We start from the raw sequence: 18,218 nt of genomic DNA on the forward strand, positions 1-18,218 counted from the left end.
AAGACAGCGAGCTACAGCTGACAGGCACAATGGTCTCTGTCTGAGGTCTGGATCGCGTGCTCGAAAGAACTGCAATCTTCAAATCGGGATGGAATTTGTAAATTAAGTTTTCCAAATCAATAACGATGCGGTAAATTCGATTGAGAAATATCAATCCTATATGCCAAAAAGTGAGCACAGCAATGAATAAATACATTAGTGCTTATATGTGCTTCCTCTTGCAGCAAAGGTTAAGGGTGGATGGATGCATACGCAGAAAGAAGACAAAAGCGGGGGAGAGGTTATTTGGAAATAGCAGCGCAGTTTAAGGTCGGCATAAACCGGGTGAGAGAAAGCCTTCTAGGTAAAGCCTATGGACAGTGTGTGGGTGGTGCCTGCTGACCATGGGGTCGCTCATTAACAGCTGAGGAGGCCAGGCATCCCAGAGTTCTGGGCAATTGTTTGGCTAGCCCAGGTGCATGGCCCATTCAGACCACAGGAAGCCCCCTTTATCCCCATTACTCTGAAATGGACAGAGACGCGGTCAAGGAAGGTGAATGTGATCCTGGATCTGTCTTTTCTAACCCAAATGGAGAGTAGCGGACGCATTCCCATCCTGTCCTCTGGCCTATTGTCGTGTTCCACAGAGTTTCTTTTCTGAATGCCTAGCTAAGACGCGATTTTTTATTTTCTTTTTATAATATCAAAAAACGCATCAGCTCTTTCAACAAAAGCCTCTCTCCAGTACACATTCTTCACAGAAACAAGACTGAATGGGAATAAAATAAGTATGTTCAGGAGTTGTAAAGGCTAAGGTGGGAGGTCTTGCAGGCCATAAAAATGGCCAGATTCCATAACTTCCTCCACACTAATTACCATACACTTGGAGCAAGTGCCCTCCCTCTCTTCATCCCTGTGCCCATGCTTCACTACCTCTGACACACACGCACACACAATAACGCACAGTGAGGCGCAGTTGGGAAATGGTTAACACTCCAGCCGTCCCCTGCTGCCAGTGAAAGCCCACAAAACAATGGAGACATTGTTCAACCAGGACAAGGCTGTAGACTCTAAGGCTGTGTGAGCGTGCGTATGCACGTGAATGTCAGGAAAGTAGTTTGTGTGCGTGTGTGTGTGTATGTGTGTGTTTGTGTGTGTGTGTGTATATGCTCTTGACATTTGCATGTTTCTGCCCCAATTCCCAGAACGGTAAATTCGTGATTCAATAAGAATGACTTCCATTTTAAATACTCTAAATACTTTAACACATTTCATTCTGTAAAGTCGATGTGCTTTAGTTCCAAAAAAAAATATGAAGCTTGATCAAATGACTGTGAGATGAGATGGCTTAATACCTTTCAGTCAAGCGATGTCATGATGATATTAGCAACATGAGCCTGGACTCCTGCTGAGTCCCTTACTGCACTATTGTTGATGCTATCAACACACACACATGTTAAGTACTGGATTTACAAAACAATCTGGTATGGTATGTTGTATTACTGGGGCAGTAATCAGTCTGCATAATAGAAGTGGAAAAGAACAAACAACGTACACACTCGCACCACTTCCTAAATTTGGCCACCTGCTTGAAGCCGATTCTTGCTCGAATTAAAACATCACAATAAAAGGCAAGTTGACAAAAGCCAGGACTGTTTATGATCTTTCCCTCAGGAGCCGTGTGCGGCATACAATTTTTTTACTTGGACTCTCTGCCTCAAAAAATACACATCAATAGGTGGATAAATATTGAATAACTTTCAGCCAATGGCATAAAAGTTCAGCGGCGGCAGGTTTTGAGGCTGCCTGCGGGGTGGTCAGGCACTTCAAAGGGTCCTGCCTGGCCCCCTTTGAGGGCATGGTAAACAGGGGCATACAGCGCGCCCTCAGAAAGACCAGACTGCGTGAGGTCACTTCCCCTTTTCTCGGCTGATCCTCTCGCATTTCACCTCGCCTGAGCCTTCCAGCCAGAAATGAGACCGTCTGCCTGCATATCCGTCCCTGTCCGTCTCTCCTCCAACTCCCATCAACTTTCTAAGAAGCCTTATCCACAGCCATCTATGTCTTTCCCTCTATCTCTCACTGTCACTCTATTGTTGTTTCAACTGTCTCAGGGTCACTTTGGCTTCAGATTGCTGTTATCGAGCAGGCCGATCCACGGCTTCTTATCACTGCCGATGCAGCGCTGCAGACAGGGAGCGATCAAGGCGCCTGAGTGATTTGTAAACAAAGCGAAACTACCCTTTATGGCCGGATTTATTGATAAGGGGATCACGTACGGGAACATGCAGGCCTACAACTTCTGGTATATAAAAAAGATGGAGAAAAAAAGGCTTGACTGATTGAATGACACCAGCGGGAGTCCGTGTGAGGTTATCATTGGCATTCACGATGCTGTCCACAGTAATCTGTCTTTTCTATATGTACAACAGCCGGTATGATGCAAACCAGGGAAACATTCAATCACACTTCCCTCTCAGTCAGAGGTGGATGCCGGAGCAGGATGGCAGGAGCGGCAACGATACAAGCTGAATTTCACATTCAATTTGATCACTCGGAGCTAACAGCGAGATGTGTGCCTATGCAGCGATGCTGCAAGTCCTCTGATCTTACCAGCCTGTGTGTATTCTATCAAACAGATCACACCAGGGCCGGGCAATACGACCACAAATATTACAATATATTCTCTCATATTGATCAGTGTCAGTACTAATCACCATGTCAGTTTAATAGGGCTCCCTCTGCGTTTGCCTTCTGCTTAGAACTAAAGCTTGAAGAAAGAAAGAAACCAGAAGGTTCATTAAAATGTCAGACACTGAGTTATTTATCATCAAATCCAACTGTCTTTTTAAATCATTTAAAAAAAAATTTACCCTGAGTCTCTAGACTTTATTTTTGGTTGTGGCTAAAATTGCCATCCGAGGGCAGAAACCTGAGATCCCAATCATGACCAAGTCCAACACTTTAGCCCTTGACCCAAGTCCTATCTGTGCTGAAAACCTGTTTGTTTTTACATCATGCTAATCTATCAGTTATCACCCATTTTTGCATAATATTTTCATATATTCACACATTGTGTGGTTGTGAATGGATCTGCACTCCAGCAATGTGCCAGCTTATTGTTTCCATCTGACTGGTTGTCCATCTTTGTTGTTTCAAGTTTGTTTTTTCGCCCCACAGCCACTTTGTGTTTTGGTGTTGCCTCTTTGTTCCAAGCCTGTTAGTGTTGCATGCCTGACTGTTTGTATTAGGCTACAACTGTCTGTGTACGTGGTGAAAAATAGATGCTTGAATTCATTTTGCCAAAAATGAAAAACCCAACTCAAAATAGAGCAATGTCATTTAAAAATATACATTATAACAGAAATGTCTATAAAATGATGTCATTAGCGCGTTCTGAGAAGTTGGAGCTGCAACCATTACACTTTACTGTTATTCTCAAACTTCCTTTAAAAGGGAACCGTACAGCAGGAGTTTAGATGTGGTAAGTATTTACAGCCATATGACTCATAGCAGGATAAAACCGCAACTATTTACCTGCAGCTTTTGCTGCCCACGACCAGTTTAATGACTTCATAGGAGTTGGGACTCTTTTCTCAGCGTCTCCTAAAATAACAGAGTAAGAAGAGGCCCCTGAACTCTGGTATAAAAATAACACTAGCATCGCAGGGAAAGATAAGGAGGGCCTAAGCTGGGCTTGTTTTGTTTTTTTCAGAATGACGCTGTCATCGCTAGCTCTTTGTCTTAAATGCAACTTTTGACATGGTTTCTGTTTCAAATAAACAGCCTTGTCGACTCCTGCTATTTTAGGACGTGCTTAACTTAAATGGGCAAAATAGCAACGAGGCCTCCGCTTGCCAACTTTTGAGTCTCTGTTGGCGATGGTATTTATTACAGACCATAAAATTAACTGAACTGATCAAATGTCAAAAGTGACTCAGAGGGACACTCTGTCTTGTCAGTGTAATTTGTGCGATAAAAAACCCATTGCTTCCCTCTGTGTGAGCTCCATGACGACTGCTAACAGTGTTGTTGCACCGAGTGCATAAACAAAAAAGGGTCAGCCGGGTATTATTAGCCCCAGCGCTGAGCGGCTACCACATGAGTTATTATATTCATGAGCACACCAACTTGGAGGGCTTCTCTAAAATCGCGAAATCGTTCATTTCCATAACATTATGTAGATGATGTCGATGCCCGACTCCAAAACAAAAGTAACAACTGTGTCCAATAATTGCCCCGGGCCTTCATGATCACCTCACTAATTCTGCTCGATCCCCACACTCATTGATTTTCCTGGCTCGCTCACCCCGTGACCACATACCTCCCTATGTGACCACATACCTAACCTTTCCACTGACCTCCTGAAAACTTTATGCCTCTAGTTAACTACTAAGTTCACGTTAATTTGTTCACTCTACAGCTGCTTGCCTCTTAGATATTGACATGCCTGGGGTGGATGCTCTGTTGTGTGGTGTGTGTACTGCGTATGCCCCTATGGCTGACCAACTCCTCCAACTCCATGGATAGGGTACTCAATGTTGAAGGAACGCCCACACTTCCCTCAAAGACGAGATGTTAGCAGCCCAGCACTAACTCATTCTCGGGGAAAAGTTGTCAACATAAGGCCCGTTTTCCATAATCTTCCAGCTCAGTACAAGACTTTTCTCCGGGATCACTGTCCAAAGAACAACTGCTGCACCTGCCACCGTGGCGTTCGCCTCCTGATCACTCACTAACAGACAAAAAGCGCTACTCTCGGAGATCCACACAACTTTCATTGTCAGAATTTGCGAGTATAACAAGATTACCAGATTACATCAAACTGACTGGGCGTGTTAGTGACTGATTTAAGGGTAAATGCAAACAAATGTGCATTTTTTTCCAACCAAAACATCTATTAAATGGGAAAAATGGGAGGGCTTTAATGCTGAAGACGTTTTCAGGATGGACGAGAGAGGAAAAGCAGGGCGTGTTTGTCTTTCTGTCATGAATAAGGGAAGAAGAAGCTGGGGAAAGAAGAAAAGTACCGGGCGGAGTGTTACTTACAACGATGTGTGCCGGTGACGGGGACCTGGCATCTTTAAGTGCTTGTCTACTTTGAAGACCTCCTTGTTGAACATCTAGCAGGGGCCATTTCATCTGTAGGTACTGAATGGTAGAAAGGAAACAGAATGGAAAGAAACAAACAAAACATGTTAACAATGCAGAAAGCAAAAAACAAAAAAAAGAACAAATTAAAAATAAGACAAAAATGTTGTGTTGTATTGTGTGAAAACTCAAAAAACATGGAAAAGCAAATAAAGATGTTAAGGCGGATGGTAGATGGGCCGAGGATGCACGTATCTGAGCGTCCAGCAGGAGTGCACACAGTAGCTGTGTTAACCAAATTATGACACTTTTTAAGAAATGTACGGCACAAAACTCTTTTTGAGGATAGCCGGGCAGCTTCACAGTGAGCAGGAATTCTAAAATAATAAAAAGATATTTCCTTTTAAAAAGTAGCCGACGGATGACTTTGGATTACATAAAGTCACTCATTTGGAGTTGGGGGAGGGCAGAGGTTAAAGGTACTGTACACGGCTCATGGCCTTAAGATGACCTAATGCCATAAATGTGACTGTTGTCAGACTTTTATTGGAACCCATAAAGAGGTTAAAGCGTGGCGTCTCACCACGCTCCTCTGGGGCTAAACCTCCTGACTGCTCCCATAAATGATTCTCTCTCTCTCTCTCTCTCTCTCTCTCTCTCTCTCTCTCTCTCTCTCTCTCTCTCTCTCTCTCTCTCTCTCTCTCTCTCTCTCTCTCTCTCTCTCTCTCTCTCTCTCTCTCGCACACGCACACGCACACGCACACGCACACGCACACGCACACACACACACACACACACACACACACACACACACACACACACACACACACACACACACACACACACACACACACACACACACACACACACACACACACACACACACACACACACACACACACACACACACACACACACACACACAGAGAGAACGACAGATAAGCAGAAACAAGGGTCATGAGGAACATCTGTCTATGTTATAAACTGGGTGGAGTCCTTTTAATTTGATCACATGTGCCGTGTTAACTGTTCTACCTAAAATGGTTTACTACCTAAAAACAGCAAAAAAAGTACAAATCTGTCGTCTTCAGAAAAAAAACGTTGCACAGATCACGCACAGATTCATATGACAATGAATGGATGGCGCAAATTCTCTGTGGATTTGTCAGCCATTGACTGCCTGGTGTTGACCTTGCTCTAGTATGTGGCCCAGACTCTGCTTGTCAATGTCACTGCCACCTAGTTTGAGGGAAATAGGTCACAGCAGCTGTTTCGGCTCTGAGGCCTTTGGAATGGGTAAAGTACTAGAAGGTGAAGAGCCTGAAAGCACACGAAGAGGTGAAGCTACCGAGTTACATTACATTAAAATCTTGCCCTCCGTGACCACCTAGGTGATGTCCTTGGTGTGACCTTGGTGCCACAGATACTTCAATTGGTACCACAAAGGCAGTCATGTAAAATGAGCCTTCATATGAGCTGCTCTGTTACACACCAGATATTCCCTTAAAAAAAAAAAGTCTGACAGGTGAACTTGAACTTGTGCCTATGATGACACATGGACATTCACCTTCAACATGATCAAGAAATCTGAATTCTCATTTCCACATGTTCAGAGTGTGTGGCTCCACTTCAATATGCTTTCTGAACCCTATTCAGTCATATTTCATGAGTGATTGACACCGTCTCGTTCTTTGCAATAATACCCTTAAAAAAAGTTTAGGCATTGCGGTTTTATGAATTATAACTTAATTGCAATCATCATCCAATCCTCTAAAACCATCGCACAGAGAACTCGGTCTGACTCAGATACATGATCCAATGTATTTTGTGTTTCCAGTAAGGGTGGTGGCTGGTTTGTACGCATATCTGAGGCTGTGTGTGTGTGTGTGTGTGTGTGTGTGTGTGTGTGTGTGTGTGTGTGTGTGTGTGTGTGTGTGTGTGTGTGTGTGTGTGTGTGTGTGTGTGTGTGTGTGTGTGTGTGTGTGTGTGTGTGTGTGTGTGTGTGTGTGTGTGTCAGAGATGGTCAGAGAGTGAGTGTGTCGCGACCCTTCCTGAGACTGTGTCTAAATCAGTGGTAATTAGCGAAGAGTTCACTGCGGGGTGCCTGCCAGTGGTAGACGCTGGAGGGAGTTATTGACTCCATGTCCTCGGTTACAGAAAAAAGACACACTTTGCTTCCTGGTCTTTTTCCACCACTACCACGCATTTATGACCCCAAGACGTTTTTATTGCTAAAAAAACTGGATTTGTTTACGCTTGTTTGTAGGTCCTGAGAGTGGAAAAAGAAAAGGTTGTAAAAAAAACCAGAGATGAGGTCTTGTGGGTTTTTTATGGACCCCCCACACTGGGTATTAATTGCCATGAAGGGGGGAGAGACGAGAAGAAGCAGAGGGGGGGGGGGGGGTTGTAGCCGTTAAAGAGGAGGAAGAGAGTGATGGGGCTGCTGTCATGTATGAGGTAATTCAAGACAGCGTCCATTGGTGCCAGGGGGGCTAGAAGACGAGGCAATGCACGGTAGAAGGGGTGGGGGTGGGGGGGATTGTGAATCCAGTCATGGGAAAGTCCTGCCATTGCGTGTGCACACATGCTCACACATGCAAATATTCAAACACAGCTGCTGCCGGGGAAGGGGTCGCGCGAGAGGACATTGTGAGTAGGTGGGTACGGAGCGTGAAGGTGACACCCCTGAGTGTGGTGGAGAGACATTGAAAGACTACAGAGAGAGGGAGGGTGGCGCAGCGCATGCCCTTACAAGTGGCTCCACTTCAGACCTGCTATTGCAAATGTTCTCACAGACTAATCTCTCCTGCAGGTTTTACAAGCATGCCAAGGAAAACGGAGCCCTGGCAAGCCCTACGCTTTCCGACCACCCCCTCATTGGCCTCCTTCCTCTTCCTCCACGCACCCCGCCTGCCCTTCTAACCGACGCACTGCCTGGGCTTGAGTAGGCCATGACCCCTGACCCCTCTCTGCTGCTCCAAGCCCCTCCCCTGTTCCCCACTCTGCGACCTGAAAACTCTCCCGCTATGAGGGGGCCCCCCGGGTAACTCAAGAGCCATTCCAATGTGACAAATTGCTCCGGAGTTCCAGGATAACTCTCTCCTCTCCTCTGTCTCTCTTCCTGCCCCACACAAACACACACACACACACACACACAAACACGCCCCCCTTGACAGACCCCCAACCTGTAAGAGCCACCAAGCGACTGCTCCAGCAGACGGCTTCTCCTTCTCCCCTGTCCCCTCTCCCTTTCAGCCTCCCCTTTTTCTCTACCGCTACCCTGCGCCCCTCCTCGCCGGGCCAGCCCCACAATGGGAGCTGAATGACTCAATTGTCTCTGATGAAGTGAAAGACAAGGGAGTCCTCTAAATCTTTACAGAGGGATGAACTCCCTCTCACTGTTCCGTTTTCCCTGTCCTCCACTGCTTTCCCAAGCACAAGAAGGGAGTTGTTGGCGGAGGTGGTGGTTTACAAGGGCTATGACTAATGATTATTTTCATTATTGATAATTTTGTCTGTTCTTTTGTTCATCAATTAACCATTTTGTCTTTAACATCCGTCAGAAAGCCTCTTCCTCGAGCCCAAATTGCTTTACTTGTCTGACCAACAGTCCGAAAGCAAAATTCGGTATGGCATTTTTCCCGAACCGTATTGACAAAACACTCTGTTGATCAATTAATCCGCTACTTGTTTCAGCACTTTTATTTCTACTATATGTTCGAGCAGGTGCTTGCTATTTGCATGCTGGACCACTCACCCATGTGAGGTACCGCTGCTGCACCGAGGTCTGGCACGTCCTGAGTTACAAAGTGTTAACCCAGATCCACACTGACTTTCATCGCACTGAAAACAAGCTGAGGCCCTGGTCCCTGTGTCACAGCTCGTGGCCGTGGAGAAGCTCTTATGTGCAGCTGCAGGTAACACTGGACCCAAACGCCGTCAACGTGGGAAAAGCAACTTTATTGCTCAACAGGATACAAAAACAGGATACAAAACAGTCTCACACACAAGATCTTCCACGATCTAGACAAGACGAACCAACTAAGGGGAATGACATGAACAGGACTTAAATACAGAGGTCTGGTGCAGGTGATTGGACACAGGAGGAAACAATCAGGGACAGGGCAGACAATCACAGGGACAGGAAGTGCAGAGAAACAGAGGACACAAGAGACAAGGACTTCAAAATAAAACAGGAAACACGACACAACACTACAGATCCTGACAGAAGCAGGCTGGAGACTGGAGATTAGCGCTCACACATCATCCTCACACGTCTGCACACTGTTGTTAGGAATTCAACAAGCTGGCACAAAAGCAATTTGGCCTAAAACCTGGCACCTGGGCTAGACTCTGATCCGCCCAAATATAAACCATTTTTTCCACATCCTATCAAACATTAACCAAACGTCAATACGAGCTATTGACAAAGAACGGGGGTGGGAGGTCTACTCATACATTTTTGAGTGAGAATGACGGACACGTAGAGTACAGGATTGTTCTGGCAGCATCTGGTCAGCAACCAGCTCCTTTTCCATCTGATGTGTTTATCACATGCGGCCTGGCGGCTGGAGCCGCAGCCACCGCACGGCTTGTTCGTTTTGTTTTGGATTAAGAGCAGAAGGCTTCAGACCAATCAAACAAACAGAGCTCCTCGTGTGCCAATGGCTCCAAAACACTGGTCCACTTTCCAGCAGGGGACCGTGGGACAGATGATGAGGGCCACTGGGGATCCATCAAGCATCCCAGCCGTGTGAGCAATGCGAGAAAGGAGGGGAGACAGGCCGAGGCAGGCACAGACAGACCGACAGACAGATCGACAGACAGATCGACAGACAGACAGAGAGCAGCTTGGGTTTATAATTCAGCATATGGATACTGGATCTTCGACCCATCTGTGGCTGCCTCGTATAACAGACATGACATAGCTCTCCAAAGTCGTCATTGACGGCATAAACATGTACATTCTCAGCGACCCCCCCCCACAGCATACTGTACATGCTTACTCAACCATTCACACCTGAACAACAACAACGCTCGCCCACATTTGAGCGCACTCTGGTCGACAGACCCGGCAGCTCCTCTGGGAGAGCACTCAGAGATGGGATTGACAGCTTGCAGATTACACCAATCAGACCGCTATACTAAAGAGCTTTATTTAAGTCTGAAATGATCAAGGCTAGTAAGAGGAGCCCATTCAAAGCCCTGCAAGTAAACTGCACCAAGCTTAAGAGATTAGTCATCCAGTTTGACTACAATTTTATCCCTTTAAAAACGAGAGCTGAGCATATTGTCTTGATCTGTTGCGGATAGTGCCGGCACTCACAGGTGCAAAAAAAAAGGAGCAAACACAAAACACATCATTTGTTATGTCATTTGTCATTTTTCTGTATATGCGGCAGGGAGATGCTTAATACAACGCAGACCCTTTGAAATGCCCCTGGTTGAAAGAGAGACCACCAGCCCGGAGGAACGACTTCACTGTTGAGCGAATGCAGTATCGCAAGAACATATTGACCAAAATTGGGAGAAAGTTAGCAGACACAAGGGCGCCCATCACGACTGCTTTGGTTCTACTAATGCACATTTTATGAGTTAATATTAAAGAAGAAAAAGAAAAAAACACACCCCACCTGCTCTAATAGCCGGAGGCATTTTGCAACCAGGAAAATAAAGGTGGAATGTGGGAAGGCCTGGGGTTTGTGTGCCCTGGGGCGGGAAGGGGTCCGCTGGGCCCATATTTACTCCAAAGCCAGAACCGCTTGGGGGTTCCACTGGCCCCCGACAGCACTGGGGCCGCCGACCTGATCCAAAGCCTCTCCTCCTCACCTCCTCTACCCCTACTCCCTTTGCCAACTCTCTCCACCTCAATCGCCCCCGTCATTTTTCTTGCAAAAAAATAAAAAAAGACACTTTCGCATACGCTTTTGTTGCAGAATGTGCACATGACCTCTCCCTCCTCTCCACCCAACTCAGACTTTACTCAGCCCTTAATATGAGGCTATATGAACGGGCTTGTGAGGTTACTATTCTTTATTATATCTTGGACAAAAAAGTTTGTTTTTAACTGATCTGTTTGGCGACCTTTCTTAACACTTAATTCCATGAACACTTGACTTTTATCAAGCCTGTTCTGGAAGTTAGTTTCGCTCCCTTAACCACTGGTTCATTAGATAAGTATGGCTTTGCTCTGACACTGTTTACTTAGCAAGTGTGGACAAATGTGCTGTTCAAACACCAGCTGATTGACCGGAAAGTTTCAAAGGATTGCGCAAACACGTAGCTGACAAAATGTGTCTGGACCAATCCCAAGGAGAAGACCGTTTACACTTTAGCAAAAATCTACCTTTAATAAAATAATTAAAATGATGACAGACTATGGGAGAAGACTACACGCACACCTCGATGCCCATGTGTTCTCAAAGGAAGTGTGAGGGTGACATGATTGCAGTCCAAAACACACCAACTTCTCAACAAGCCTCAGAAAGTAAACAGCGTTCCATTTCTGACTTGTGCAACCCCTCTCTCCTTCCCCACTGTCCCTCTCCCCGGGGCATTAACAGTGTCTCTTGGCTGCTCTATAAATATTGTGGCATGGAGGGTGAAGGCCAGCAGGAGCTGGCTGGTCTTCCGTCAGCCCCGCTAATGAACAGGCGCTCTGGCACCTTTAGCATCAGGCTTTCAGGTGCTTCTCCTGCTTCACAGAGCTGCTTTTCTATGTGAGTGACCATCCCCCTTTCAGTCTTTTCCTTTACACAGGCAGCAACCTCGCTCTGACTATGACCACTACGGTGACAAACTGAGTGTGTTATATGTTATGAAACATATATTATATGTTCTTATAATTGCAGTCTCATAAATTATGATCATAGTTCATTTGTTGAATTAAGTGGGATTACTCGTCAATACGCCCTACTCGGATTAGTAAAGGCTCAAATAAAAAGTGCTCAGTTAGAAAGTAGCATCGAAGAAGCTAATTTTGATAAACATAATTTATGTTACTGTTTAAAAACGACTTTTTGTATTAAGGTGCTCTATCAAATGTTCAACATAACAAAGTTCTACTTTGCTTCCCATGAAGATCGTCATTCATCCATGTAACACGATATCTAAATGTACTTATTCATGAGGAAACTGGATTTACTGGTTCAGCCCTCAGGACATGTTGTCATTTATCAATTATGAGAAGTAATAAACATTGTGAAAGAGTGTTGAAACGTCTGCGCAATTAAAATTGAAAATCCAGTTGCTTTTGACGTGGTGTTTTAGATTTAGTTGGGTTTTTTTACTGTATTTTTATTCTCTTTCCTTTTTAAATCGTAGGCTACATTTTGTATAATTACATGACGATGGTTAATAATGGGAGTCAGTAGAGGACCCACAGCTCAGTGAAAGTAGGCTGATGGATTGGCAGGCCGAAGTTCAGGTCCTGGACCTTTCTGGTTGGAGTCTCGTACACAATGACCTACTTACAGGCTACATGGCGGTAAACAGGCACGTCTGCAGGAATGGGTGTGTCTGAGCCCCTTACGCAAGGCCAGGCCAGGGGGTAGGAGGAGAAGGAGGTTGGGCAACTCATGCACACACTGCATGCTTACCTTTGTTTGCAGGAAGCCGGGTTTGGGGCGTGGAGGGGAGAGTTAAAAAGGTGAACAGCAGCTGAGCTCTGCTGAGGGAGGAAAAAGTAAGCTGATTGCAGCGCCCACGTTCTGCTGGAGAGCGCTGTATTTGGTATTGTGCTGGAGGAGAGCTGAACGCTGCCCTTGATGTTGGGTGTCTGGTTTTGTTCTGCGAGAGTTCACTATGAATTAGTTAAACGGTAGACTGGATATAAGGAAGCTATGAAACATGCCTCAGAGGGAGAGAATGTGTACACTCTCAGGCTTCACAAAGACTTCCGATATTGTGAAAACACTATACGCTATCACACAATTCCACCTACGCATAGTTATCAATCAGAAAGCATTACGTTGAAGGCGTCACACACACACACACACATACCAACCGGCAATTAATCTTCACAAAAGCAACATACAAAACCAACAAACAGTCTGTTCTGTGTCTCTTTCACACTTGCACATACACCTTGAAGCAGTTCAGCCTCCATATTCATGAGGCCTACTCCCTCAGCATACCTAAAGCCCAGGATTTTAAGGGTTTCAGCTCAAATATGAGTTCAGCTTATGGATTCAATAACCCAACCATCCAGGCTAATTCATCAGCTTTAGGCCATCCATCGTAGGTTCAATTAGTTTTAAATTAAAGCATCATTGTGGTTACGCAACATGATATTTACTATGATACCGTGCATTAAAGAAGGAAAAGAAAAATCCCACACAAGCAATTACATGCACACTCACACAGTGGGGTACTGCCGCTTTGCCACGGTAGCTTAATGAATAAATAAGTAATAAGGGCTTGGTTATTGGTGCTCATTAAAATGGGAGATGCTTCCGTGACAATAAGACCCGAGGAGGGTCAGGCGAAGCGGCTGTGTCGCTCCCCCACCCCTCCATAACCTGACCACATGGCCTCAGCGTTCACCTCCAAATCAACTCTGGCAGCGATGCAGCCCCCATCTTACGCGATGCAGCCCCACTTTTTTTACACACACCAGCATCTTAATACACACACACACACACACACACATACACACGCACGGGCTCATAAGGACACACGCACACCTCTCTCATGGTTAATTACCACTTAGCTCAATCACGTGGTGATCCGTCCATAAGAGCCCCCACCCCCACCCCCCACCCTCCTCCCCCACAACACAAACAGCAGCACACATGCCAATTATTGATGAATCTTTAATATGGCGTTTTACAAAGTCTCCATCTCATTTCCTACCACTGAGCAGAGGATTACTCTTCCAATAGGCCAAGTAATATAAATAGAAAACGGCTTTAGCGTATAACATATTAGATGCGTAAGATTGAGTGAAAATAAATTAATTTAATGTAATATCACTGCAGGGTTGAAACAAAGACAGCTAACTTTCTTTTTTTTCTTCTTCTTTCCTTGCATCTCTAGCAAGCCCTGCATAAAACCCCCGCACAAAAATCCCACGCCGCGATAACATGTCAATAATGAGCTGAGGCCATCTATTGATCAGCTTAATTTTGCATCTATTAGCTAGGGAACGGCTTGCTCCGGGGGCGAGGGAAGCCAGGCGCTAACACGCACCGACAGGCTGGATGGAGATCATTACAACTGATGTTCACACACACGCTGTGATTGACATGGAGATAAGGCAGGGGAGAGCCCGAGCTCGCATGCCTCCCCGCACACTAAGCTAATGATACACCAAACGTGTGCTTGGTGTGTGTACAGCGGTGTGTGTGTGTGTGAGTGTGTGCGTGCGTGTGTGTGCGGTAGAATGATAGAGAGCATCTATCTAGAAAGAGAGTTGGAGCAGGAAAAAGAGGAGAAGAAAAGCAGGCCACACGCCTTTGCTAATTGGCACAGTCAGACAGGGAAGCTCATGAAATACGAAAAAGCATTTAGTGGAGCACCTCAGCTTTCTGGAACGCCTTATCAAGTCTGTGTCATTTAAATACAGTTGACGACGCCACAGAAAAGCCCGGCATTGGCCGAGAAGCCATCGCTTCATCTGATAATGCCGTATTTTGGAGAGTTTGCATATGAAACTCGAGGCGTTCATCATTATTGTTTTCCTGTGAACGAATGATTGCAAGCTTTCTGTGCCCCATGTCAACACAGCAAGCTGCTCCGGTTGCTTTCTCCTCGCAGCATTTTCTGACCCGTTGTTTTTCTCACATTCAGAAGAAGTGACGTAGACAGTGAGGACGGATCCATACACAGAGGGGGGGGTGGGGGGGGCGTGCAGAAAACAATATGGCGTGATGCCCTTTTTCTCCAGCTAACCTATCCACCACCGCTACTACAGTGGGCCTGGCTTGGCATTGATGCAACCAGCTGCAATGTACAATGCTACATGTTATCCACACAGAGAGGGGAAGAAAAAGAGAGACAGGGAAGGGCCGGGCGCTGGAACTGCACCTTTTCCTCATCAGCATTAAAAAAAAACGGCTGATTCTTTGTGTACCCCATCTGTATATCTGAGTTTTTACGGGGAGGAGGTCTTGTTTTGTGCCAGATAGGTTCTATGGAGGTGAGGTCAGAGGCACACACAAAAAAAAAAAAAAAAAGAAAACCTTGGCTACAACTGTGTGTTTTTGTCAGCTGAGGGATGCAGCGGAGGGATCGAGGGAGCGGCGGGAGGAGGGAGGGAGGTGAGGGAGGGGGGAGAGGAGGAGAGAGGGAAAAAAGCCCTCAGCCAAGCCATCAAGTTGAACATTGAACTTCACAGTAGTAGCTGCCTTTCTATGCCTCTCCTTTTGATGTTACCTCCAAAGCAAAGGATCAAAGGCTTGGAGTGTGGCGTGGGGAAGTCCCAAGCTCTTAGCCTGCCAGCCTGTGATATATGCAAAAGTCTACGCCAAAAGAGAGAGAGAGTGGGGCAGAGAGAGAGAGGGGTGGGGGGGGGGGGCTTGGGAGCAGGGAAAAAAAGAGAGGAAGCTTGCATGGAATGTGGCTAAATAGTATGTTTTGTGTCTAATGAATGACAAGGGGATGACGCAATCAGCCAGCTAGTTACAGTGTGACGTAGAGCCGAATAAAGTGCACACACACGAGTTTTAGAGAGGAGGCGTTTTGATGCTCGCAGAGGGCTGGGCATGAAGGCAGGGGATGGGATGGAGCGGAGCGGGGGGGGGGCTGGCAGTGTTTGTTGCCCTCACAACTACCCCCCTCCAAACCCCCTTCCTCCCCCACCCTCAACAAGCAACGCGGGACAGCCTCTCCCCCACTCCCACCTCGCACCAACCCCCAGCGCCTCTCCAACATCAAGGGGGTGAGAGGCTGTGTCGTCTCGACATAAATATACAGTGTGCCGTTAAAAGCGAGGACTACAGTAAACACAGTGCACATGAAATCCTGGTTGTCTCTCACTGGAGCACAACAACCTCACACAACACAACACACACACACTGTGGGCTCAGCTGGGTCAAAGAGGGGAGCAGAAGTGTGCTAAACTTGACAAATCTCTGCGAGACAAACAGACAAACACACACACACACACACATACACACACAAACACACACACACACCCTTTCCCCAAGGCTGTAGGATTAAGAGGTCCAGCTGGCTGACAGCAAGCCCTTCCTTCCCACGTATCCCGTGGATCCCCCACCCCTCACACAAAACCAACCTCCACTCCTCAACAGCCACTCCCACACCTCCAACCCCAAGCCTGGCAGCCATCCTGCTCACCGAGCATGCCAGGAGGACACACCTGAATTTGACATTGATCGACCCGGAGACCTTTTCACCTCCCTCCGCGCCGTGCACACAATCACAACATAGGAAAAAGAGACTTCAGAGTATTCAGTGACAAAGTATAAACGCGAGAGAAACGTGGCGATGGGTGGTTATGGAGGAGAACCTGAGGAAAAAACATCTACAGGGCATGTAGCCTAAACTTCATCAGCATGTCATCACTGCCTTTTATCCATGCATCGAGCCCTTTGGTCTGTCCTGCTGGTTGAATTCGACAAGTTACAGATTCCTTGATTGCCATGGCCTTGAGAAATGGAGGAAAGAGGGAAATAAGGAGTGGAGGGGGGTGATGAAGAGCCCATAATGAGCCCTGTTGATGGGGGAGTATGAGAAAGTGAGACGGAATGAGAGGAGAAAGGGAAAGCTGGAGAAGGAGGAAGAGTATAGTGGGATCTTAAACCCCCACCCGCGCGCGCTTCGCTCCCCACTTCTCAACAGCTGCCAGGTCATTTTACAAATGTCTAGAGGAAAATATGCAGCAGGGTGTCGTTTGAGTGTTATATCATTTTGTCGACAGGGAAGCACGTGCATTTGAATGTGAAAGTAAGCAGTCCACCATTTGAGATGACGGAAAGTAAGGATTATGTTTTTAGAATCGGTTTAGCACTTGTTTTTACGTGGGCATTGTGAGAAAGAAGTGGTCAACGCACCAACTCATACTGAATTTTTGAGGCTGTTATCAAAAACATTTCAGAGTTCAACACGTCTTATACAACTCACTCTCCCAAAAGTCCAAGGTTATGACAACAAAACATATGAATTCTTTATCTTCCTTGTTACCTCGAGCCAGAGCTGAGTGACGGGGCATTATTTAGGTGAAGTTTGGGTGAAGGCGAAACAAGAGCGGCAGCAGCTGTGTCTCATTTTGGTTGTGATCACAACCAGAGGAGGCTAAAACCGTGCTTAGGGCTGCCTTGCCCCAATGGATACCTAATGAGAGCAGAGAAAAATCTATCCGACGACTCACCATGATACCATTGACAAAGGCAGATCGCTAGCGCGGATTGGGTTGGGTGGGGTGGAGAAGGATGAAGGAAAATAAATAAAATAAAAACAGACAAGGCAGTGGTGTAAGAGAAGAATACGAATTAGGTAGTGAGAATGGAGAAAGGAGAGAGCCAGAGATAGACAGGAGGGGAAGAAATTCACAATGATGACACGTAAGTGCAAAGAGCGATTAAGGATTTACTTTCAAAAGGACTCCCATTGATCTTTTTTGATAGACCTGCAATAAATCAAACCGGATTGACTCGCATGAGAACCAAGCCTAATCCTTTAGTCAGATCCAGGAGAACTCCAACCAAACCAGCTGTTAATTTAGGCTTTACAAGATAAAGCGAGAGAAATCCAACCTGATGTACCCTAGGGCAGAGGCTTACATCATCTCTGTAAAGCAATCAACTTATTGCCAGTTTGGAGAGGTAATCAGAGCACATACTGAGCGGGGAGAGACGGGAGCGATCGCTGGGTGGAGCGAAAGAGGTGGAAAAAAAGAAAAGGGAGACAAGAGATGGGTGAAGAGGTTAGAGAGAGAGAGAGAAAAGAAGTGTAAGAATGTCAGAAACCATGGAAAATTCAAATGTAGTCCTCTCGACAATGAGAATGTAATTTGAAAATGAAAAACTACAATTGGATGGATACGCAGATGCTCCGACTGAAACAATGAAATTTAACTTTGGAACAAAAAATCACGATGACACAGAGTACATTATCCTGAGAGGGCGAAGATGAAACAGAGTAGCTGGCTAGCTGCAAACAGTAGCTCTCTGGGCTGGGAGTGGAGG

General features: G+C 46.1%; 1 protein-coding gene across 1 annotated transcript in view; it reads right to left on the minus strand.

The window, feature by feature from the left end:
- tcf7l2 (transcription factor 7 like 2) overlaps positions 1 to 18,218 on the minus strand; it is an 85,965-nt gene that overhangs the window by 51,235 nt on the left and 16,512 nt on the right. The window contains 1 exon segment of the mRNA XM_034558303.1: positions 5,029 to 5,130. Within this exon segment, the coding sequence (XP_034414194.1) occupies positions 5,029 to 5,130 (102 nt within the window).

Source organism: Cyclopterus lumpus, chromosome 19, assembly GCF_009769545.1.
Source record: "Cyclopterus lumpus isolate fCycLum1 chromosome 19, fCycLum1.pri, whole genome shotgun sequence".
In the NCBI taxonomy this organism is placed as follows: Eukaryota; Metazoa; Chordata; class Actinopteri; order Perciformes; family Cyclopteridae; genus Cyclopterus; species Cyclopterus lumpus.